This window comes from Diaphorina citri, unplaced genomic scaffold (assembly GCF_000475195.1).
Source record: "Diaphorina citri unplaced genomic scaffold, Diaci psyllid genome assembly version 1.1 scaffold1165, whole genome shotgun sequence".
Classification (NCBI taxonomy): Eukaryota; Metazoa; Arthropoda; class Insecta; order Hemiptera; family Psyllidae; genus Diaphorina; species Diaphorina citri.
In genome coordinates this window covers 1633-26565 of record NW_007378594.1, presented here as the reverse complement: position 1 = coordinate 26565, position 24933 = coordinate 1633, and the positions used below count along the sequence as shown (strand labels likewise).

Genomic DNA, 24933 nt, shown 5'->3' with positions numbered 1-24933 from the left:
AATAAAATTATTCGGATTCAGTATCAAGTAACAACAGAGGTCCCGATATCGCAGAGAGGAGGACAGGATGGGAGAAAACTAGAAGTTCCGAGAACGAACCTTCTCGGCTTAGAATAAGCTCGTCCCGGACGGGAATCGAACCCGTGACCTAGCGCTTACAAGGCGGGTCAACCTTCCAAGATAACCAGGCTGGCTAGGGTTCTGGAATTCTAATTCTAAAATGAGAGCCCTTGTAATCTCTCGATAGTACACTGAAACTGGAAAACCAGTAAAAACCTCTTTGAACAAAAGTCAACCAGTAATAACAGTTCATGTTTGTCAAACAGATTTGTGATAAACAACCTAACAAAGCTTCATATTGTTCGGAAATTGTTGAACACGTAATCTCAAGTGCCCGAATATTCTTGATTGAACATCATTCATCATCCTAATCTTCTGTTTGGATTTCATGTGTTTTTTATGTTTCATAATGCTGATGATGTGACAGGAGTGTAGGCGAAAGTAATAAGAGAACCTGAGACTCGAATTATCAAGTTTGGTTACATAAATGTAGGTATATCTTAAACATGGAAATTTACACTGTGATTCTAAATATTTAGAATTATCAATGATACATATTTACCTACCCTAGCTACTTATCACCCTAATGAGTACATTCTCCACCAAATTGATTCTAATGCTGATGATGTGACAGGAGTGTAGGCGAAAGTAATAAGAGAACCTGAGACTCGAATTATCAAGTTTGGTTACATAAATGTAGGTGTATCTTAAACATGGAAATTTACACTGTGATTCTAAATATTTAGGATTATCAATGATACATATTTACCTACCCTAGCTACTTATCATTATCACCCTAATGAGTACATTCTCCACCAAATTGATTGCTGATGATAATTTAAACATACCTATTGGGTTCTTACTGTTGGATAATAGCAAACAAAGCATCAGACACCATGGTTTACAAAATAACAACAACTTATCTCCCAAATAATTTAAACATACCTATTGGGTTCTTACTGTTGGATAATAGCAAACAAAGCATCAGACACCATGGTTTACAAAAGAACAACAACTTATATACCAAACTTAATTGGATCTTTTATCTAACATCATCCTAACGGAGTTAAGTTTAATAATTAAGTACTTGGAGCAATCAGTGAGCACCTGATACCCGTAACCCACTCTCACCAGATGAGATCAGAATGATATCCTGAGTGACCGGGGATTATGAGATCAAATAAAACCATCGCTCGTAAGTTAAGTACCTAACAAACATGGATCTACCACACTTTGCATTTGTGAACAGGATTCATGCGGGAGCCAGAAGGACATTGGAAGTCTCGGGAGAAGCTCTCCAGATTGGATACAGGACCCAGAACCCTGAATTCACCAGGAGAATGAAATCCTGTAGTGATCCTCAGCTTCAATGTCTCAGGACGATGTTTAGAACACCAGGTAGAGGCTGCTGATATCCAGAACATTTGCTGTGGTGTGAAGTTTTGTAGTCCTGGTAGTCTTGGTTCTGCGGGATGCGTTGCTGCCCAGTTCACATAAGCATTGTATGCTTCCTTCATACCTCCGTTATCAGCAATGTTCTCCCCTTGATTATTGACGCCATTGAGTGTTAGGTTGACCTCAGGGACTGAGTAGTTACCATACTGCTCGATGATACATCTGGCTTTCTCAATGTAACTCCTCTTCGTGTCCTCTTGCCACCAGTCGACCAAGTTTCCGTTCTTGTCAAACTGTCTCCCCTGGTCATCAAACCCATGCGTTATCTCATGGCCAATGACAAACCCGATAGCACCAAAGTTCATATACTTGGGTCGGTCATTGGAGAAGAATGATCCCTGTAGTATACCGGCAGGGAAGGTGATACTGTTCTCAATGCTGGAGTAGAAGGCGTTGACAAGGGCAGGGTGGCCGTGACTGATCCATTCTGTTTTGTTAACAGGTTTCCGCAACAGGCTGAAGCTATAGCCCGTGCCAAACTTGGTTAGGTTCAGGATGGATTTATAATAATTGTTTGGATCGATCTCTAGTTTGTCATAGAATTCAGATATTTTATTATCATCTAGAAGTTCGTCTGGATAAGCGATGTGCGCTGTCATTGCTTTCGCTTTCTCCAGAGCTTTCCTTCGTGTCTTGTTATCCATCCACTCCACAGTGTTGAGGATCTTGTTCATTTCCTCTCTAATCAGTTCCACCATTTCAATTGCATTTGCTTTGGCATCTTCCTTGAAGAACTTTCTCACATAGAGAGCTCCCATAGCGAGTGATATACTTGAGGACACTGTGTCCACACATTCCTTCCATCGTGGTTCCATCTGAGTTCTGCCAGACAATGCTGTACTGTATTGTAGCTGCCTGTTCCTAATAGCCTCGGTCAGATAGCTTACAGAGGCTGCCGTCGCTCTCCACAGAGCATAGTTTGCTTGAACTTTCTTCGGTGTGGTTTGGAGTAATTCCTCTAGTTTTGAAATGTAGTTTGGGACATCGACCACCACAATGTCGGTTTCTCTTAGTCTATCCTTGGGATACAGGAGTGTGTTCAAATATTCCACCCAAGGTATGCTTGGGAACTTGGTCTGTAATTCATCCAAGGACATAGGATTGTATAACTTGGTCGCGTTCCTTCTTTGTTCGAGTGGCAAGGAAATGTTTGCTAGTTTGATTTCAAATTCTAATGACTCTTTCAATTCCTCAGTGGCGACATCTTTATCAGCACCTAACAGCACAGCAATATCAATCATATACCTGTAGTATGCATTCACTAACTTTTCATTAATTCCTTTGACTAGATATTCTCGACTGAGTCCAAGTGTCGCTTGGTCGAGGTCAATTATTCGTTCTGAATTGTTTTTCACGTTGATAACAATGCTAAAGTCAATGAAATAATCAACGCTATATCCGTTCTCGTGGAACTTATACACACTGTCTTTCCAGGAAAATGTTTCCTCGTTCCAATTCTGACCTTCAAGCACAGGCCATCCGCCCAAGTCTTGCAACATTCTCTTCATTGGTTCAAGTCCTAATATTTCAATGTTTTTAACATTCATACAAGCCTTGTACAAGTTCTTTACGAGTTTGAAGGGTTTGGGTTCATTTTCTCGAATGGGTTCTTCAACGATTGTACGAAGTTGTTCTTCCAAGGCATCACTAATGACACTGAATGCAGTCTGAGCGGTTTTGTCATCTGGGATTTGCGTTTCTTTCAGAAACTTTCCACAGGAGAATCTGTAAAAGTCGTCACATGGGTCAACATTCAGATCCATGTTCTTCAGTAAATTCGAAGCCGTGTGGACACATCCTTCCGTGAAACAAATTTTCGGCTTATTATCACCATTAGTTATCTGATTTACTTTAGAACCTCCTATGAGATCATTGTTATTCAAGTTGAGTCTAGAATATGTTGGCATATATTCAGAGTGATGCTGCTTGTACATGGATGTGCTGACACAGAAGATGAAGATGAAGGTTGATGTGAGTAAGGTCCCTAGTACAAGCATTAGATATTTCTCCAGACTTGTTCTCCTGTGCCACCATGATGGATTTTTCACAATGGGGTTTGACATGCTGAATGATGAGTGGTTTGAGAGATTGATCATAATTATTATACAATGAATGTTTATCACAGAGATGAGATGATTTCACACCTGGCACATCAATGCCATTGCACAGAACACAAAGTCCGGAAATGAAGGTTCATCAGTCATCACAGAAGTTATTTTAAGGAACAAATGTTGTGTTTTATTTTAAATTAAATATGGAAGTCACATTTGTAAAATTATTACGAATATTTTTAGTTAATGTTATCTGAAAATAATAATAATAATTAATTGACCGAACGATCTATCTATGTTTTAACTCGACCGTTTTGCATTTGGTTTAGATGTCTGTCAGTTTGGATGTTCCGCTATAACTCCCAGTTGCCTGGTCTGATTTTGATGAAATGTGGTACACATCTTTATTAAATCAAGGCACGTCGCTGATTGAAATTTGGGGCCCCGAAGTTGAATGGGGCCCCCGTTACGATCTTTCAAAACTTTACGATCCCCCAATACAGTTGCCACACATATCAATACATATTCATATGCGTGGAAAATCAAGATGGTAAACCCCTGACAATCTATTGTTCTGTTTGACGTCACACATATTTGAACTCTTTCATTAGAACGGAAAATAAAAATTGAATTTTCGACCTTTTACAGTTATTTTTTGACGTCACACATCTTTGAACTCTTTCATTAGAACGGAAAATGAAAATTGAATTTTCGACCTTTTACAGTTATTTTTTCGGAGTTTTGACCTCAGATTTGGATTTTTCACTAAAAATGAATTTTCGACCTTTTACAGTTATTTTTTCAGAGTTTTGACCTCGGATTTGGATTTTTCACAACTTTTTACATAGGAATCGACCTTTTATTTATGATTTTTACCAATTTGCAACTGCTCCATTCTTCCAAGCAAGATTTAGTTACCTACATGATAACCTACATACTTAATAAGTATGCTCAAAGAAATTTGATGGGAAACTGTAACTGTGTAAGGTCTTATCGTCCCGAAATCGAAGAGAGAAGGGAAACAGGATACCAGGAAGTCAGCCATTTTGGAAACGAATCTTATCGGTTTAGAATAAAGTCCTACCCGGGTGGGAATCAAACCCATGACCTAGCGCTTACAAGGCAGACACGGTACCCTCCGAGATAACTATGCTGGCATACCGAAATGAAAATTCCACACATGACAATATGATATCTACCTAATATATGACTACATTGACAACCTACCTGGAATCCAAAATGGGAATGTGAATTAGGGACAGAGTGTCAATTATCATTTCCCCCTGATTCTGTTCACGTGACAATGAATGTTATAATACTAAATTAGCATAAGAAATTATTTATGCCATTCGATGAGTCTTGGGTAAATCGAACCAAACTTCAAACATTATGACAAACAGATTGGCAACGGGCAAGTTAAAAAAAAAACTAAGAAAAACTGTGTGTATGTACAACGGGATTTAAGCCAGCCTAGTTAGCTGGGAGAGTAGTGCATCTGTCTCGAAAACGCTAGGTCGCAAATTCGATTCTAGCTTGGGGCGGATTTTATCATAAAAAGATAAGGTTCGTTCTCGGAGCGGCTGGTTTTCTCCTATCCTATCTTGCTTCTCTCTTTGCTTTCGGGGCGATAAGACCTTAGCCATTAGAGTTCAAAAAAGAAGAAAAAAATCTTGAGAGACATTTATGATTAGGAAAATTTGATTTTTCGCCCAATATTACCTCAGTATTTGGATAGGGAAATTCCGATTTATTCAAGTTAAAATTTTGGAAATAAATTTTAATTTTATCTTATGTTGAGTTTCAAACATAACACATTTCTCGGATTTCGAACCCTTAACTTTTTAACTGTAAGTCCCAGGTGTATGAAATCACCACCAGTGAATTCCTCAGATAAAAATACATGAGTTAACATATTTGGTTTAACTAAAATACTTAATGGGGACTTTTGAGACAAGAAAAACTGTTTTTACATGTATTTTTCCTATGGCGCACATTAAAAGTGGACACACTGTATAGGTATTAGGGTAAAATATATCTACAGTGATATTCATACTCACAATTTGAGTGACTATGGTTTGACTCTCAATAGTGATTATGATCAGGAATAATTATTTCTCAAGCTGAACAGCACAGATTATAGAGAATCATAGGTTTTACTGGAGGAGTGCGGAGTGATCGTAAGCTATAATCCGAGGAGTGATTAGGAATAATTAAACATTGCAATATTCTTATCCAGACACTCTTGATTCTTGGCACTTGTTAACCCTTGTTCACTTGTATGGGTTCTAATCCCAATCAAGATAATGAAGTTTTGTTCTCATTAAAACCAATATGACGCTCACCACTCACCCTCAGACCGCCTGACAGACGTAGATGGTCTGAGCGTGGGTGTGGGCATAGGTAAGACATAAAGCTAACTGTAAACTCGAGTACGCAATCGCCCCCATGGTCACCCATCCGGATACTAACCACGCTCAGCGTTATTTAACTTCAGTGGTCATCGGAACAGGTATACATTGACCGTGCACTTAACCTGCTTTGGTGATGCCCGTGGCGAAAAACACTCGTTATAAAGTGACGTTAAACTAACAAAATCACTTCTGAAGAGCAGGACAATTGACAAGTAAGTACCTACCCAAACTCCAAACGAAAGCTATATCTCGTCGAGAAGGGTTGAATTTCTCAATCTCGAGGTTTGTAGGATACCAGGAAGTCAGCCATTTTGGAAACGAATCTTATCGGTTTAGAATAAAGTCCTACCCGGGTGGGAATCAAACCCATGACCTAATGCTTACAAGGCAGACACGGTACCCTCCGAGATAACTAGGCTGGCATACCGAAATGAAAATTCCACACATGATATGATGATATCTACCTAATATGACTACTACATTGACAACCTACCTGGAATCCAAAATGGGAATGTGAATTAGGGACAGAGTGTCAATTATCATTTCCCCCCTGATTCTGTTCACGTGACAATGAATGTTATAATACTAAATTAGCATAAGAAATTATTTATGCCATTCGATGAGTCTTGGGTAAATCGAACCAAACTTCAAACATTACGACAAACAGATTGGCAACGGGCAAGTTAAAAAAAAAACTAAGAAAAACTGTGTGTATGTACAACGGGATTTAAGCCAGCCTAGTTAGCTGGGAGAGTAGTGCATCTGTCTCGAAAACGCTAGGTCGCAAATTCGATTCTAGCTTGGGGCGGATTTTATCATAAAAAGATAAGGTTCGTTCTCGGAGCGGCTGGTTTTCTCCTATCCTATCTTGCTTCTCTCTTTGCTTTCGGGGCGATAAGACCTTAGCCATTAGAGTTCAAAAAAGAAGAAAAAAATCTTGAGAGACATTTATGATTAGGAAAATTTGATTTTTCGCCCAATATTACCTCAGTATTTGGATAGGGAAATTCCGATTTATTCAAGTTAAAATTTTGGAAATAAATTTTAATTTTATCTTATCAGATACACACATTTACATGTTCTTTACGAGTAGACTGGACTTGTTGGAGCAGGATTTATATTATATAAATCGGGAAACAAAAACAAAACTGATTTAATTAACAAATGTATAACAGCTAAAAGTACTATATTATCAATTAATATTTTTATTAAAGTAACAGATCTGGACCGATGGTAATTTCTGGCCATTTTTTTTTTTTTTTTAATTTGAAATTTATTTGACAGGTTTAAGTAAGGTAGTATATTTCACTTTCACATAAAATATTCTCCAAATGATTCACACTTTGATCAAAAATTATTTCGAATCCGAGAAAAACAAATCTCACTTTCAAGGACTAATTAAATAATTACCAACGTTATCTCTGTTATCAGAAAGAAAAAAAAAGGTATTTACACAAATAAATCAACCTTTTTGATAAAAACACACACAGTGAAAGACAGAAGTGATCACTGTTGATTCTTCTGTTGTTCACAATACACTGAACTCAGCTGTCATGCTAGCCAGCGTGATCCAAACAATCAACAAACATTGTCAGAAAAACAATGCCACTCATCCAGGATGAATGGATCAAAATAATAAAACACAGCTGGATCGTTTGTGTTACAATAATTATCCGAAGAACAGTGAATATTATTCATAAATATTCGCATATATAAAAAATATCCAAAGAACAATACAAGACACCATAAGCATAAAACTGTGGTTATCCGGGTTTTGGTGTGGGTTTCAACCTGATTACCACTTCCCACTATAGTGCAGGTCATACTCCAGTCACAGTACGGGCGAAACATTCTTAAAATACTGACGATTTAATGGAACTTTGGGAGAAAGCATATCTGCCGTTAAAATCTCAAGTTCCATCCCATCCAATCACCTGTAAAATATTAGACCATTCGTTCAACGTATTGTGATTGGAGCATGATCTGAACGGATAGTAGGACTTTACCGGAAATCCTTTCTAGGGTATTATTTCCTCTTTTTTGGGCCAAATTGACGAATTTCGTCCGCACTTTGGTAGACCTTACCCAATGAACTCAGTGAATCAGTGATAGTATCAACATTCAAATTGTTTTCCAACCATTCAGTCACTGTCAAAGTACTATCCCGGCTACAAACTGAGCTTGGTGTTTGACTCTGTCGTTTACGATCACAAAAAACAAAGATGCACAGAGGAAAATAAGAATAAATGTCACAAAATATCTAACCAGGTCGCAGTGACCAAGGGCGTTAACTAAAAGCCGAAGGCCCTACCTATACCAATACCAATCCCGGCTAGACCTTTTATCCCCACAGTCCCACAGGTCTGTAAGGTGAGATGTCAGTGCCTGAGGCGGTATTCGAGAACGCTCAAAGAACATTTCAGCACAAACCTATAGTCTCGGGCCTAATCAATGGTCGACGAGGTGAATCTATACTGTCGAGGCAGGGTACGGTCTCAGTCGACTATGTCTGGATACAGCTTAAGGTGCTAATATTGTTGATAAGTTCGTCCTGACAGTTTGACAGTGTGAGTTTGCAGTACCTAATGTACCTATGTTTGTAATAATTTCACTAGGGACACCCACGGTATGTTTCTGGTACTGAGTGGTCTGTGTGTATGGATGGTGTGGGGTATGTTCTGTTTGTATGGTGTGGGGTATGTTCTGTTTGTATGGTGTGGGGTATGTTCACACCTTCACACCCACACTTGTTATTCATGCTCCTCCCTGTATCCTATTCTGACTTCTGCGCTACTAATAATATACAGGGTGGTATCAGACATGAGAATAGGTAAGTGTTCTTCCTGAAGAAGAGAGAAACGTAGGAAATGAAGAGAAAGAATTAGAAGGAGGAGGAGAGGAAGAAAACGAAGGAGAGAAATAAGAAGGAGAAGGAAGAGAAGATGAAGCAGAAAGGAAAGAGAAAAGAAGCGGAGACTAATAATAAGAAGAAAGAGGAGGAGATGAACAAGAGAAGTAAATAGAAGGAAGAGAAGACGAAGGAAAAGGAAAAGAAAAAAGAGAAGGAGAAAACAAAGTATAAGAGAAAGAATTAGGAGGAGGAGGAGGAGAGGAAGAAAAAAGATTGACACCATAAGCACAAAACTGTGGTTATCCGGGTTTTGGTGTGGGTTTAAACCTGATTACCACTTCCCAGCTTCCCACTATAGTGCAGATCATACTCCAGTCACAGTACGGGCGAAACATTCTTAAAATACTGACGATTTAATGTGGGTTTAAACCTGATTACCACTTCCCAGCTTCCCACTATAGTGCAGGTCATACTCAAGTCACAGTACGGGCGAAACATTCTTAAAATACTGACGATTTAATGGAACTTTGGGAGAAAGCATATCTGCAGTTAAAATCTCAAGTTCCATCCCATCCAATCAAATGTAAAATATTAGACCATTCGTTCAACGTACTGTGATTGGAGCATGATCTGAACGGATAGTAGGACTTTACCGGAAAGCCTTTCTAGGGTATTACTACCTCTTTTTTTGGGCCAAATTGACGAATTTCGTCCGCACTTTGGTAAGACGATTTAATGGAACTTTGGGAGAAAGCATATCTGCCGTTAAAATCTCAAGTTCCATCCCATCCAATCACCTGTAAAATATTAGACCGTTCGTTCAACGTACTGTGATTGGAGCATGATCTGAACGGATAGTAGGACTTTACCGAAAAGCCTTTCTAGGGTATTCTTTCCTCTTTTTTTGGGCCGAATTGACGAATTTCGTCCGCACTTTAGTAGACCTTACCCAATGAGCTCAGTGAATCAGTGATAGTATCAACATTCAAATTGTTTTCCAACCATTCAGTCACTGTCGAAGTACTATCCCGGCTATAAATTGAGCTTGGTATTTGGCTCTGTCGTTTACGATCACAAAAAACAAAGATGCACAGAGGAAAATAAGAATAAATGTCACAAAAGATCTAACCAGGTCGCAGTGACCAAGGGCGATTATTAAAAGCCGATGGCCCTACCTATACCAATAACAATCCCGGCTAGACCTTTTATCCCCACAGTCCCACAGGTCTGTAAGGTCAGATGTCAATGCCTGAGGCGGTATTCGAGAATGCTCAAAGAACATTTCAGCACAAACCTATAGTCTCGGGCTTAATCAATGGTCGACGAGGTGAATCTATTTTGTCGAGGCAGGGTACGGACTGAGTCGACTATGTCTGGACGTCAGATGTCAGTGCCTGAGGCGGTATTCGAGAATGCTCAAAGAACATTTCAACACAAAGTCTCGGGCCTAATCAATGGTCGACGAGTTGAATCTATTTTGTCGAGGTAGGGTACGGTCTGAGTCGACTATGTCTGGACACAGCTTAAGGTGCTAATATTGTTGATAAGTTCGTCCTAACAGTTTGACAGTTTAGCTACTATCGCTATTGATATACTGCTACTTACAATACTGCTACTGCATTATGCATAACAGTTCTCTATAGCATCCATATCTTTATCAGTATTGCGAGATATGCACAGCCTACAACCTTGAAATTGGCACACTGATTGTGCAGTCTTTGACGGTTTCAATGAGACGAGCGAAAAACAGCGACCGAAAAGTAAAAGTGGAAATACGCCCATGGACCGACCTGACTTGGGTTTCTCTTTCTGATAGTTCGTTTTCCTACCTATACCAATACCAATCCCGGCTAGACCTTTTATCCCCACAGTCCCACAGGTCTGTAAGGTCAGATGTCAGTGCCAGAGGCGGTATTCGAGAATGCTCAAAGAACATTTCAGCACAAACCTATAGTCTCGGGCCTAATCAATGGTCGACGAGGTGAAACTATTTTGTCGAGGTAGGGTACGATTTGAGTCGACTATGTCTGGACACAGCTTAAGGTGCTAATATTGTTGATAAGTTCGTCCTGACAGTTTGACAGTTTAGCTACTGTCGCTATTGATATACTGCTACTTCCAATACTGCTACTGCATTATGCATAACAGTTCTCTATAGCATCCATATCTTTGTCAGTATTGCGACATATGCACAGCCTACAACCTTGAAATTGGCACACTGATTGTGCAGTCTTTGACGGTTTCAATGAGACGAGCGAAAAACAGCGACCGAAAAGTAAAAGTGGAAATACGCCCATGGACCGACCTGACTTGGCTTTCTCTTTCTGATAGTTTGAAAAAGGTGACATTTGGACCAACCTCCATGGCCGAGTAGGTATGACTTACATACCGGAGGGTCTAAAGGTCCCGGGTTCGATCCCCAGTGTGGTCGAAATTTTTAGGTTCCTTGCTTGGAGTTCGGGTTGCACTCAGCCTCATAAGGACATTTCAGTATCTTCGTTTATCGAGGAACGACGAATTGCCAGTGTATAAAGATTAGTACAAAACGAGAATTGATGGACAAAGCTGTGGAAAGCCTCTGCTTTATTACAAATAATTCAAGACTTTTGGATTTGTTTGACAAATACTCTTTGAGGTATTTGTGAACAAAGTAACATTTTGCAGAATGTTCCGCCAAACCATTATTCTACACTAAATCCAAAATCAGCGCACACACTTATATGTACGTCCCCAATACATTCCGTCAGAACTAGGTTGATGTTTCATAAAACCAAGACAAGACGGAGACATACTCGGAACGGAACGTAAGAACCTTTTGCTAAAGGCGTCATTCCGGATCGGGCTAGCAGAGAAATTAGAGTATTTTTTTTTCGTTTTTAAATTCAAACTAACGTAGGTAATTTGCCGGATGCATATATAATCAAAGCGTGCCCGCACCGCGTTCCTGTCAAGGTTGTACAATATACAGCACAACATACATAAATATACAGCACTATACATAGGGACATAGGGGAACCTGCGGTACAATGAGACGCAAAAGTTTATAGGAGATCTAAAATCAAGAGTATTTGGATTTGATGAACCAGTATTGTTCCAATAGGTAAAGGGAACTTTCCTCCAATGGTTTTCGGTTTACTTTCACCCAAAATGTACTATGGTCTTAGAGGAAAATGGATTTCAAAAATCGGTCTCATTGTTCCTCAGTTTCCTCTACTTACAGCACTATAGGTAAATGCAAATTTAGGTACATGGGTGGTCCGCGAAGTGATCCTGATTTTCGGAAGTGGTCCGCCAGCTAAGGCTTATTGGGAACCACTGCTATATAGGGTTAGACGTACAAATGAACTCGTACCAGACCCGTTTTGCATAAAAAAACGCACTTCACACATGGCAAAAATTATTACGTATGTCCACGCTTATGTTGGAAATGGCGGACATGCGGAAAATAACTATGTTGCGCGACAGCCCGCACCGCGTTCCTGTCAAGGTTGTACAATATACAGCACTACATACATAAATACACAGCACTACATAGGGGAACCTGCGGTACAATGAGACGCAAAACTTTATAGGAGATCTAAAACCAAGAGTATTTGGATTTGATGAACCAGTATTGTTCCAATAGGTAAAGGGAACTTTCCTCCAATGGTTTTCGGTTTACTTTCACCCAAAATGTACTATGGTCTTAGAGGAAAATGGATTTAAAAAAATCTGTCTCATTGTTCCTCAGTTTCCTCTACTTACAGCACTATAGGTATTAGGGTAAAATATATCTACAGTGATATTCATACTCACAATTTGAGTGACTATGGTTTGACTCTCAATAGTGATTATGATCAGGAATAATTATTTCTCAAGCTGAACAGCACAGATTATAGAGAATCATAGGTTTTACTGGAGGAGTGCGGAGTGATCGTAAGCTATAATCCGAGGAGTGATTAGGAATAATTAAACATTGCAATATTCTTATCCAGACACTCTTGATTCTTGGCACTTGTTAACCCTTGTTCACTTGTACGGGTTCTAATCCCAATCAAGATAATCAAGTTTTGTTCTCATTAAAGCCAATATGACGCTCACCACTCACCCTCAGACCGCCTGACAGACGTGGACGGTCTGAGCGTGGGTGTGGGCATAGGTAAGACATAAAGCTAACTGTAAACTCGAGTACGCAATCGCCCCTATGGTCACCCATCCGGATACTAACCACGCTCAGCGTTCTTTAACTTCAGTGATCATCGGAACAGGTGCATTGACCGTGCACTTAACCTGCTTTGGTGATGCCCGTGGCAAAAAAACACTCGTTATAAAGTGACGTTAAACTAACAAAATCACTTCTGAACAGCAGGACAAGTGACAAGTAAGTACCCAAACTCCAAACGAAAGCTATGTATATCATGTCGAGAAGGGTTCAATTTCTCAATCTCGAGGATTGGATACAAAACTGTCACCAGCACTCATCATAATCGATAATTTCAGTCCCAAACTCTCAAAGTATTTCTGGGAAAATGGTAATTATCGGGGTACATTCAAGGTTATGATGGTAACTCAATGTAAACCAAGTAGGTAATTAGCTATGGTGACATTATGAATTCTCACTTAATTATCAGATTCTCAAGTGAAATTACAGGTATTGCCTAATAAATATTTTTAGATTTGTAGGTTCCTATATATAGACAGGTAAGTACCTATAAACTACACTTCGAACAAAGAGAAAAGAAAGACAGAATGGGAGAAAGCCAGCCGTTCCAAGAACATTTCCTGTTTGGAATGAAATCCACCCCGGGCCGGAATCGAACCCGCGACCTAGCGCTTGAGTATAGGGCAGACGAGATACCCTCCAAAATACGAGTAACTAGGCTGGCTCTCAAGCTATTTATAGCAATATACGAGTACATTGCAGTACCTAATGTACCTATGTTTGTAATAATTTCACTAGGGACACCCACAGTATGTTTCTGGTACTGAGTGGTCTGTTTTCTTCAAAATAACCCTAGGTCTAAGTCCCCCTAAGGCGCCTTACTTTAAACACAGAGGAAACACAAATATTTCACAAAGGTAGCTACGAGTACCTACTTTCTTTATATACCTACCCATTACCTACTCTTTGTACCTACTTATACAATGTACCTTATTACCTACAATGGATATCTAAGTAAGTATGTACATATCTAAGTACCTATAATGTACCTACCTAGCGATGGCACTGGTCATATCGACGGTCGACGTAGCGTCCGCCAAACGTAAGTGAATTTTCGACGTCCTTTCTGATTTTTTGACGTTCCTTCCTTTTTGGAGGTTTTTGTTTTCGTAGAGTATGTAGAATTGTAGATGTTGTACATTTTCAGCTAAATTCCTTTTTTTTTATTTATTTATTTTATTTTTTTTTCTGAAATTTTTGAAATTTCATGACTGAGAAATGTCTGGAAAGTGGAAATCTTCTAGATTTTTTACATAGAGGCATACCTGGGTAAAGAATTCGACTCGAAATATACCAACCTCCGATTCGAAGTCAACTGCGCTAACCATGGCCGTAAAAAAAAAGTATGAAGGGTGGTACCTACCTACCTAGATATAAAATTATTTAACTTCAAATTGAATCATGTATGTTCCTCAATTTCGGATTAACTCAACCTAGTTTTTCCCAGAGATACGCACACACCATAGGTACATACCTAGTGCAGAAATTGTTTGGATCTTACGATCCAAATATAGTACCTAATCGTATACACAACCCTGATTCTAGTCTAGGCCATAAATCAATCACTATCTATTTGCCTATTTTGCCATGAAGCTGAAGATCCTCTACACATTTTTTGGACGTACCACAGCGTTACGAATTATCTTCTTTGCATCTCTAAAAGTAGCTAAATGGTTTTAGATTTGATAGTCACCCAGCCTGAGTCTGCGCAGTGGCGTAGCGTGTATGTATGGCGTGTATGGCGGCCATACAACTCAAAAGTTCACTCTAATGCCCATAAATATTAATGGCATGTACTGTGATGGGACTTGGTCACTTGGTAGACCTGTGCATGAGCCCTACACGCCCTACACTTAAATTTAGACCACGCTACGCCACTGAGTCTGCGGGTAATCGCATGCTGCTGTCGGGTCTCGCTGCTCATTTAAAAATGTCACTCCATAAACTCATAAAATTGTCTGAGCTGAGTGCATCAATTTGAGTTTGAAGCATCATAATGTACAAGTACCTACCTAGTACCTGCCTAAATTTTTATGAAAAGAAATAAAAATCTGATAAATCTGAGTAGTATACAATACATAGGAATTTATACCTACCTACCTACCTAGGTAATGTCTTATTATAGTTCGTTTTGAAAAAGGTGACATTTGGACCAACCTCCATGGCCGAGTAGGTATGACTTACATACCGGAGGGTCTGGAGGTCCCGGGTTCGATCCCCAGTGTGGTCGAAGTTTTTAGGTTCTTTGCTTGGAGTTCGTACTCAGCCTCATAAGGACATTTCAGTATCTTCGTTTATCGAGGAACGACGAATTGCCAGTGCATATGTAGGTAGGAGTAGGTACATAATATGTTTGTAATATTTAGCCGGAGGACATATTTTTTCTCATGTTGGAATATAGACACATGTTGAATACAATTGTCTTAAAAAATACATACGTCTTCCTACGTAAATAAAATAAAAAATAAAATTGAGATGGGAATACACTTAACTTATGTACCTATATAGCAGTGGTTCCCAACTGGTGGTCCGCCGGCAGGTTTCAGGTGGTCCGCGAAGCCGTCCAATATATATATTTTTTTTTCCTACTCCTGTAAATTTTCGGTTTTCCGTAGAAGGTGTGCTATTTGTTTGACAAATACTCTTTGAGGTATTTGTGAACAAAGTAACATTTTGCAGAATGTTCCACCAAACCATTATTCTACACTGAATCCAAAATCAGCGCACACACTTATACGTCCCCAATACATTCCGTCAGGACTAGGTTGATGTTTCATAAAACCAAGACAAGACGGAGACATACTCGGAACGTAAGTGCGCCTTTTGCTAAAGGCGTCATTCCGGATCGGGCTAGCAGAGAAATCAGAGAATTTTTTTTCGTTTTTGAATTCAAACTAACGTAATTTGCCGGATGCATATATAATCAAAGCGTGCCCGCACCGCGTTCCTGTCAAGGTTGTACAATATACATATATATACAGCACTACATACATAAATATACAGCACTATACATAGGGGAACCTGCGGTACAATGAGACGCAAAAGTTTATAGGAGATCTAAAACCCAGAGTGTTTGGATTCCAGTATTGTACCAATAGGTAAAGGGAACTTTCCTCCAATGGTTTTCGGTTTACTTTCACCATGGAGTTTTGTTAGTTGCTACTTGTGATTGTTTGTGGGAAAAATTATTTTTTGAATCAATTCAGTTCATTTTTATTGTCACATGTTGTCAGTTGTTACTCCAGTGTGAAAGTTCATGTTTCTTTGAACAAGATTCAGGACGTAAGCAGTAGCATCTTGTGACTTGCTATACTTGCGACGTATTACCTCAGTGCGAAATGCGCCTTATTCTTACTATTTACCCACGTTTTGAATGGTAGGTACATAATAGGTAGGTACAATATTTGAAAAGAAATGCGACTGTTTACAGCAAGTAATAAATAAATGATATATGTAGGTAGGAGTAGGTACATAATATGTTTGTAATGTTTAGCCGGAGGACATATTTTTTCTCATGTTGGAATATAGACACATGTTGAATACAATAATTGTCTTAAAAAATACATACGTCTTCCTACGTAAAATAAAATAAAAAAAATAAAATTGAGATAGAAATACACTTTACTATGTACTTGTACCATGTACCTAGGGTTAGACGTACCATTGAACTCGTGTATGTCCAAACTTATGTTGGAAATGGCGGACATGCGGAAAATAACTATGTTGTGCGACAATGTTTACTAAATGTTAGTCGTGATACGATAGTTTCCCAACATGTCCACAGTTAGGAAACATTGTCGCACAACATTATAGTCCGATATTTCCAAAGGCCAGCCACTCACTATCAGGTAGACCTGACAGACGGACCTTTGTAGCCGTACTTGTCAGGTCTCCCTGATAGTGTGTGTGTGCTCATCAGGTGTACCTGTCAGGTCTCCCTGATAGTGAGTAGGCCAGCCACCGAAGAAAAATTCGCAACACTGCCTCGGTGGTGTAGTGGTCAAAACGCTCGCCTGGTAAACAGGAGGGCGTGGGTTCAATCCCAGCTGAGGTATAGAATTTTATCCTCAAAATAATTTGAGAATTTGACCATAATAATAGTAGTAGCCTACTGCTGGAGTAAAGGGACTTTTCAGTGCTATGCGAGCAATATAAATAAGCACTATTATTATTATTATTATTATTATTAGATATATAACACAGAAAAATTCGTGCAGTGTGAACAGGCTTGCAGCTTGAATACCTAGATAGGTACATTCTACGTTTGTTTTCTTCAAAATAACCCTAGGTCTAAGTCCCCCTAAGGCGCCTTACTTTAAACACAGAGGAAACACAAATATTTCACAAAGGTAGATACGGGTACCTACTTTCTTTATACCTACCCATTACCTACTCTTTGTACCTACTTATACAATGTACTTATTACCTACAATGGATATCTGAGTATGTACATATCTAAGTACCTATAATGTACCTACCTAGGTAGCTGGGTTTACAAATGAGTTAATTCTCGAAACATTTCCGGACCATGAATTTCTTCAATTTAGAAACGAGAAACGTCATCATCCCTTGGAGGAGAAGGAGGAGGAGAAAGAGGAAGGAGAAGATGGAGAACGAAAACGATCAGAAGGAGGAACAAAAGGAGGAAGAGGTGGAGGAGAATAAGGAGGTGGAGGAGAAGAAAGAGAAAGAACAGGTGGAGGATGAAAACGAGAGAAAGGAGGAACAGAATGAGGAAGATGAGGAGGAGGAGAAGAACAAGGGAGAGGAGTAGAAGACAAAAAGAAGGAGGAAGGATGAGGTGAAGGAGAAAAGGAGGAGGAAAAAAAGGAGAGAAGAAGAAGAAGAAGAAGAAGAAGAATGAGAAGAAGAAGAAGAATGAGAAGAAAAAGAAGGAGAAGTATATAGCCAAAGGCACTCTAAAAAAAAAAATTCAACCCTGAACATGCCAGCAATGTGGTCACCCTGTAAGGTACCTACTCAAACCATCAGTCAGTAGTCATTACGTCAGTTCAGTAGGTAGTCAGTACCTACTATATCACACCCACTATTAGTCTCCCCTCCTCCAATACAGAGGGCGATAAGGGGAAAGATAGCTAAACCTTTTCTACTTTTTACTTTCCATGTCCTATGATACCTAAGGAAAGTATAATGTACCTACAATACATACCTAATCTGCTGAAATTTTCGACCCTTCTAAAACTAGAACTAAAAATCAGAAAAATATACCTATAGGTACCTACTTGTTATTTAGTAGGTAGTACTTACCTATACTGACCAAATTTGTTAGTTAGTGACAATTGTGAAAATTCGACCACTTTTTCGATGGTTGGAGGGTAAAAAAATCCAAAATCGTCAAAAAATCCAACAATTTTCTATTTATTCAAATAGAAGATAACATGATGAAAAGTAGTACTATTATGATTGAAGATCATATTATTGTAAGAAAAAAGAAGATGATTTGTGCAGAAAAAACTGTCAATTTGATCTTGAAATTTTATCAAATTTTCATCAGCCTTGTACCTAGATATTATTACAAAAAATTGAAAAAAAAGAACTCAATGAAAAAATATCGGTAAAATGAAAAACAGCCAAAAATAATATATCTATTTTATTATTAAAATAAAAAACATTCGTCCCCATCTAGTAAGCCTTAATTTTTAGATTTAATGAGATGATTTCACACCTGGCACATCAATGCCATTGCACAGAACACAAAGTCCGGAAATGAAGGTTCATCAGTCATCACAGAAGTTAATTTAAGGAACAACTGTTGTGTTTTATTTTAAATTAAATATGGAAGTCACATTTGTAAAATTATTACGAAAATTTTTAGTTAATGTTATCTGAAAATAATAATAATAATTAATTGACAGAACGATCTATCTATGTTTTAACTCGACCGTTTTGCATTTGGTTTAGATATCTGTCAGTTTGGATGTTCCGCTATAACTCCCAATTGCCTGGTCTGATTTTGATGAAATTTGGTACACATCTTTATTAAATCAAGGCACGTCGCTGATTGAAATTTGGGGCCCCGAAGTTGAATGGGGCCCCCGTTACGATCTTTCAAAACTTTACGATCCCCCAATACAGTTGCCACGCATATCAATACATATTCATATGTGTGGGAAATCATGATGGTAAACCCCTGACAATCTATTGTTCTGTTTGACGTCACACATATTTGAACTCTTTCATTAGAACGGAAAATAAAAATTGAATTTTCGACCTTTTACAGTTATTTTTTGACGTCACACATCTTTGAACTCTTTCATTAGAACGGAAAATGAAAATTGAATTTTCGACCTTTTACAGTTATTTTTTCGGAGTTTTGACCTCAGATTTGGATTTTTCACTAAAAATTGAATTTTCGACCTTTTACAGTTATTTTTTCAGAGTTTTGACCTCGGATTTGGATTTTTCACAACTTTTTACGTATGAATCGACCTTTTTTTATGATTTTTACCAATTTGCAACTGCTCCATTCTTCCAAGCAAGATTTAGTTACCTACATGATGACCTACATACCTAATAAGTATGCTCAAAGAAGTTTGATGGGAAACTGTAACTGTGTAAGGTCTTATCGTCCCGAAATGAAGAGAGAAATCAAATTTTTAAAAAGTAGGACATTTGGTTCCAAAAACCCGGACATTCCATCGAAAACCCGGATATTTCCCAAATTTTCAAAAATCCCCCCGGACGCCGGACAAACATGTAAAAACCCGGACGTCTGGAAACCCTATCTGTGTGTATGGATGGTGTGGGTACCTATGTTCTGTGAAGTACCTATAATGTACCTACCTAGCTAGCTGGGTTTGTTGTATACCTACCTAAATATTGAGATTTTCCTTTGACAATGTTTTGGTTCCGTCTTTATGGGAAGGAATATCTTCAGGCTAAAGTAGGCACCTATATCTACTGCTTGTTATACTAGAGGTAAAATTAGTAGGTACCTATACCTACCTTTCTTATAATACTGAGAAAAGAAGAAGAAAAAGAAGAAGAAGAAGAAGAAGAAGAAGAAAAAGAAAACCTGTAGGTATTGTGTCGGATTAATTAAGTGACGGTTCCAGAACTCTAATTCATCAGGGAGCTCGACACTTTAATATCTCATAGCCTAAAAATACCCTAAAATTCAGGAGCAATTACCCAATAATCGAGTTGTTTCACTCTAAAGGTAACACACTACCCTCACGTCATGTCACGTCACGTGAGAGCAGTGAAGCTATCGTGATTCCTGAACGAAATCACTTACAATATTATGGGAGAACTTTGAACCACATCTTTCTGATTCCCCATATGACCTCACGTGACGTGAGGGTAGTCTTAGGGTGGAATAACTCTAATATTGGGTTATTTCCCTGACTGAGGGAGTTGGAATGCTATTAAATTAAAATTTCGATACAGAGTTCCATATTCCGGAACCCAGTCACTCAACTGGGCTGCCGGCACCCTAGTTTTTTTCTGAATGTACCTCCCTAATATCTATTTACAATGTACCTATCTACCTATTCAATGGTTGATAATGAGATAAATATCGTAAAGGTATTAACAAACATTATTATCTTGTTTTTCGTGTCTTCCTTTATCCTGAAGCTACGTAAAAAAAGAAAAAAATGTAGGAGTTTACTTATTATTTTATTATTTAGTATACTTTTGAAATACCTATCTATGCCACCAAAGACATGTCCCAAGTTTAATAATAGAACAACATTGTGTGTAGGTATACTAGGTTTTAGCCCTAATTCAAAGGATAAGGCCGAAAAAATAGCCGTTATTAGCACCCAAGAATCAAACTCGTTACCTCCTGTGTGCAAGTCTAATACTTGACCACAGACAACAGAAGTTCGTAAATTCGTAGAAACTTAACCCATCTTTTAGAGCTGTTTGTCCCTGGCTTTTTTACTTTCCTTATGCTATAGGAAGGAAAGTAATGTAATCGAGTCATTTTTTTTTTTTTTTAAGAGAACGAAGCTTCTCCGTTCAGGGCGGAAATCGAACCCGCGGCCTAGCGCTTAAAATTCAGACGCCTCCAAGCTAAACTTCTGGATTTATTGATGCATAAGGAGTATATTGATATAGATTCTGACGTGACTTTGTGCATAAGGAGTGGGTACGGCAAACTAAAAATTTCATGATTCTAAGCAAAATGTAGGTACAGACTACAGACAAAAGTAAAATTAAATTTGTATCAGATTGTTTACAATAGTCAAGACACAGAAGTTTTACCTACCCATTGTTTGTATTGTACCTACCTACCTAAAGCTAGGTACTACCTATTTTACTAACAATGTAACCCGTTCAAATATTTGCAATCAAAATGCCAAGATACTGTAGGTAGTAGGTACCTAGAGACCTAGATAGGCAGATAGGTAGGTACAAATGCAAATTTAGGTACATATTTGTTGACTCTGGAAAACGAAGATTGAAATCATTTGATTTCAGATATGTACAAGATGCGAGACGATACCTATACCATACGTAGATATCATTCGACCTAGAGTTACTCGCTACTAGAGCCTTTCCTGTATTCCGTCTGGAGCGGAATACGGAGAAAAGTTGCCACCATCCGGTGCAATCAATCATTCTAATAAAACACTACTAGTTGACCCGTCCTTTGTACGGGACCAGGAGACAAGAGGCACAACTTTAAAGCGCCGCCATTTTGAATCATGATGGAAAGTGACAATTTCAAGTAGCCTTTCACCCTCAGTTCAAGTAGCCTTTCACCACAAAAAATCATCCAAATCGGTGAAGTTTCACCCAAAGTCTCGTAAAAAGTGGACAAAATTTTCGAAAAAACTTGCGATTTTTCTTTCATTTTCAACGTTCTTTATTAGGACACTCTTTGTGATGGCATCTCTTTCATTATAATATGACTAAATGCCACCTAACAATCGATCTATATTCTCGACATAACTATACCAATAATAGTACCAAAGTATGATTTTATCATATTTTTTCCTTTTCTTTTTTATATTCTATTTTTTATTATTATTAGAATTTACATATTTATTCCAAAAATTGACTTCATTTGTCATTTTTTTTACCGTTTGTTGAACAAGTTGATTGAATGTGCATACATCATCATTTTAAAATGTTGTCTCTAAATAGGTATGTACCTACTTACCTACTTAAATATCTATCTACATACCAAAATTTTCGAAAAAACTTGCGATTTTTCTTTCATTTTCAACGTTCTTTATTAGGACACTCTTTGTGATGGCATCTCTTTCATTATANNCAACTTGGCTAGACGAACTACAGACGCTATACAGTTTGATATGTAGGTACATATTTGGGAAGGTAAACCATTACCGCCGCGCCACGTTAAGGCATAAAAAGATAAGAACTATCTTTTCGAATAAATCAGTCATATTTCTTGGTAGCACAATTTGCGTTTATGAATCCCTAATGTGCCGCAAAACTAGACGTCTACATCAAAATGTCCGCTGAATAAATGACCAGTGAGCACTAAAGCACTCAAGTCTGATCTTGATTCCATCCCTGGATCCTTTAATATCCATGAGATCCAGACATGTGCTTTGTTGGGCACCACTTACCTACATCCTCAGAAGATTTGGCATTTAGAAGATTTTAATTATTCACATCTTAGATGTATTGTTTACATTTGATGTGGATATGGTATACCTGTCGGAGTGAATTCACCAAATAAACACTCTTGTTTCTTGTGCCATAATAATAATAATAATAATAATAAGTCATATGTTTTTAAATGCCTATTTTGACAAGTCAAATGAATGTTGAGCATTTTCAAAAATCAATTTGATACCTATTGGAAAAGATTTGTACCACAATAGTGAACTGTGTAATCATATCAAGAGCAAATTCAGGTTGGTCTCTGGGAACCATATGACCTGCGTTTAGTACCAATACTTCATACAAGTTCTTTGCTTTCTTCACATATCCTTTCAGTTCGTTCTTGCAATACACAAATTCCCTGGGTTTTAAATGCCTATTTTGACAAGTCAAATGAATGTTGAGCATTTTCAAAAATCAATTTGATACCTATTGGAAAAGATTTGTACCACAAGTGAACTGTGTGATCATATCAAGAGCAAAATCAGGTTGGTCTCTGGGAACCATATGACCTGCGTTTAGTACCAATACTTCATACAAGTTCTTTGCTTTCTTCACATAATTATCCTTTCATTTCGTTCTTATAATACACAAATTCCCTGGGGGCCGTCCGGTAAGTTTCTTACCCAATTCCCACCAAAGTCAAGGTTCCTCAAGAAGTTTTCAGTGAAGGGATATGCCACAATAACATCTAACTGACCACTGTAGAATAGGACTCTGTACGATGGATTGCGACTGTCGAGGATGTTTTCAATGTTTCCTTTGACAGAACCCATGATATCATTCTTGAGGAATACATCTTCAGTGACAGACGTGTCGTACGTTGTATTTCCTACGTGTACAGCCTTTCTGAACGTAGTTGTGTTGAATAGTTCTACCATGAGGGTATTGGGTGTGTTATCAGCGATAGGGACCTGGTAGTTGTATAGGTTGGTGAAGTTTGTCAGTGTATTGTAGATGGTTTTGTCATCATGGAATGTACTAACGATGAGTTCATCATAGACGTCAAATGCTTCTCCTAGTTTCTTCTGGAAAAAAAAAAAAAAAATAGAAAGTAATAACTACTATATTTGTTTTATTTTATCGTATTACCCATTTATATCTTATACCTATTTAATTTTGATATTTATAATCATATCGTAAAAAAATAGAATGGATCTGATTATCTAGGATGTCAGATTCATACGCTAAAACTCCCACCATGGTACTCGAGTAATCTGGAGCTTCGTCATTGTGGCATATCCCTTCACTGAAAACTTCTTGAGGAACCTTGACTTTGGTGGGAAAGAAACTTACCTGACAGCCTCCAGGGAATCTGTGTATTACAAGAACGAACTGAAAGGATATGTGAAGAAAGATCGTACAGAGTCCTATTCTACAGTGGTCAGTTAGATGTCATTGTGGCATATCCCTTCACTGAAAACTTCTTGAGGAACCTTGACTTTGATGGGAAAGAAACTTACCTGACAGCCCCCAGGGAATTTGTGTATTACAAGAACGAACTGAAAGGATATGTGAAGAAAGCAAAGAACTTGTATGAAGTATTGGTACTCAATGCAAGTCATCTGGTTCCCAGAGACCAACCTGAATTTGCTCTTGATATGATTACACAGTTCACTCGCGGGATAAATCTTTTTCAATAGGTAAATCCATTTTCTCAAATTCCCAAATTTCATTTAAATTATCAAAATATATATTGTTATTTATTTATTTATGTATTATGGAGAGGTTTTATTGAGAGGACTGTAAAAACGGAGGTACAATCTATGCCAACTAGGACACAGTTCACTCGCGGGATAAATCTTTTTCAATAGGTAAATCCATTTTCTGAAATTCCCAAATTTCATCTAAATTATCAAAATATATATTGTTATTTACCTATTTATTTATGTATTATGGAGAGGTTTTATTGAGAGGACTGTAAAAACGGAGGTACAATCCAAGCCAACTAGACTGGCTTGTTTTTCTTTATTTCTTTCCTGAATTTCAGTCTAAGTGGAGAGGAAGAGAAGGGAGAGATAGGAGAAAGAGGCAAAGTGAAATACCAAAGAGGTACTCAATCCTGAACATAATAAGTCGGGACTAGACTGGCTTGTTTTTCTTTATTTCTTTCCTGAATTTCAGTCTAAGTGGAGAGGAAGAGAAGGGAGAGATAGGAGAAAGAGGCAACGTGAAATACCAAATACCAAAGAGTTACTCAATCCTGAACATAATAAGTCGGTATTTTAAAAAGACTTGTTAGTATAAAATGTTTAACATAAGTAAATACATAGTTGTAACAATAAGCTCAATAAAAGACGT

At 38.1% G+C, this 24933-nt stretch overlaps 2 protein-coding genes across 5 annotated transcripts; both read right to left on the bottom strand.

Annotated features, from left to right (window-relative positions):
- Positions 1 to 759: 759 nt before the first annotated feature.
- LOC103514537 (neprilysin-2-like) lies at positions 760 to 18875 on the bottom strand. Of its 4 annotated transcripts, none has more exons than XM_026827487.1 (3): positions 18716 to 18875; positions 1006 to 3659; positions 760 to 908 (listed from the first exon to the last, which is right to left on the bottom strand). In XM_026827487.1, the coding sequence occupies exon 2, from the start codon at positions 3609 to 3611 to the stop codon at positions 1284 to 1286; it is 2328 nt and encodes a 775-aa protein (XP_026683288.1). In that variant the 5' UTR covers positions 3612 to 3659; positions 18716 to 18875; the 3' UTR covers positions 760 to 908; positions 1006 to 1283. The 4 variants fall into 4 exon arrangements, with proteins under 4 accessions (XP_026683288.1, XP_026683285.1, XP_026683286.1 ...); XM_026827484.1 differs by lacking the exon at positions 18716 to 18875 and adding an exon at positions 6964 to 7314 and having other exon boundaries at positions 1006 to 3819; XM_026827485.1 differs by lacking the exon at positions 18716 to 18875 and adding an exon at positions 7048 to 7314 and having other exon boundaries at positions 1006 to 3819.
- Positions 18876 to 22806: 3931 nt separating this feature from the next.
- LOC103514539 (venom serine carboxypeptidase-like) lies at positions 22807 to 24197 on the bottom strand. The gene is made up of 4 exons (XM_026827483.1): positions 24096 to 24197; positions 23929 to 23967; positions 23223 to 23660; positions 22807 to 22974 (listed from the first exon to the last, which is right to left on the bottom strand). The coding sequence occupies exons 1-4, from the start codon at positions 24195 to 24197 to the stop codon at positions 22807 to 22809; spliced, it is 747 nt and encodes a 248-aa protein (XP_026683284.1).
- Between the last annotated feature and the right edge of the window lie 736 nt (positions 24198 to 24933).

Coding starts and splice junctions, on each gene's coding strand:
- LOC103514539 (XM_026827483.1), bottom strand. CDS start 24,197: ATGACTTGCATTGAGTACCAATACTTCATACAAGTTCTTTGCTTTCTT. Junction 23,968..24,095: donor AATTCCCTGGGGGCTGTCAG/GTAAGTTTCTTT, acceptor ATATCCTTTCAG/TTCGTTCTTGTAATACACAG. Junction 23,661..23,928: donor GATTCCCTGGAGGCTGTCAG/GTAAGTTTCTTT, acceptor TTTTTTTTCCAG/AAGAAACTAGGAGAAGCATT.
- LOC103514537 (XM_026827487.1), bottom strand. CDS start 3,611: ATGATCAATCTCTCAAACCACTCATCATTCAGCATGTCAAACCCCATT.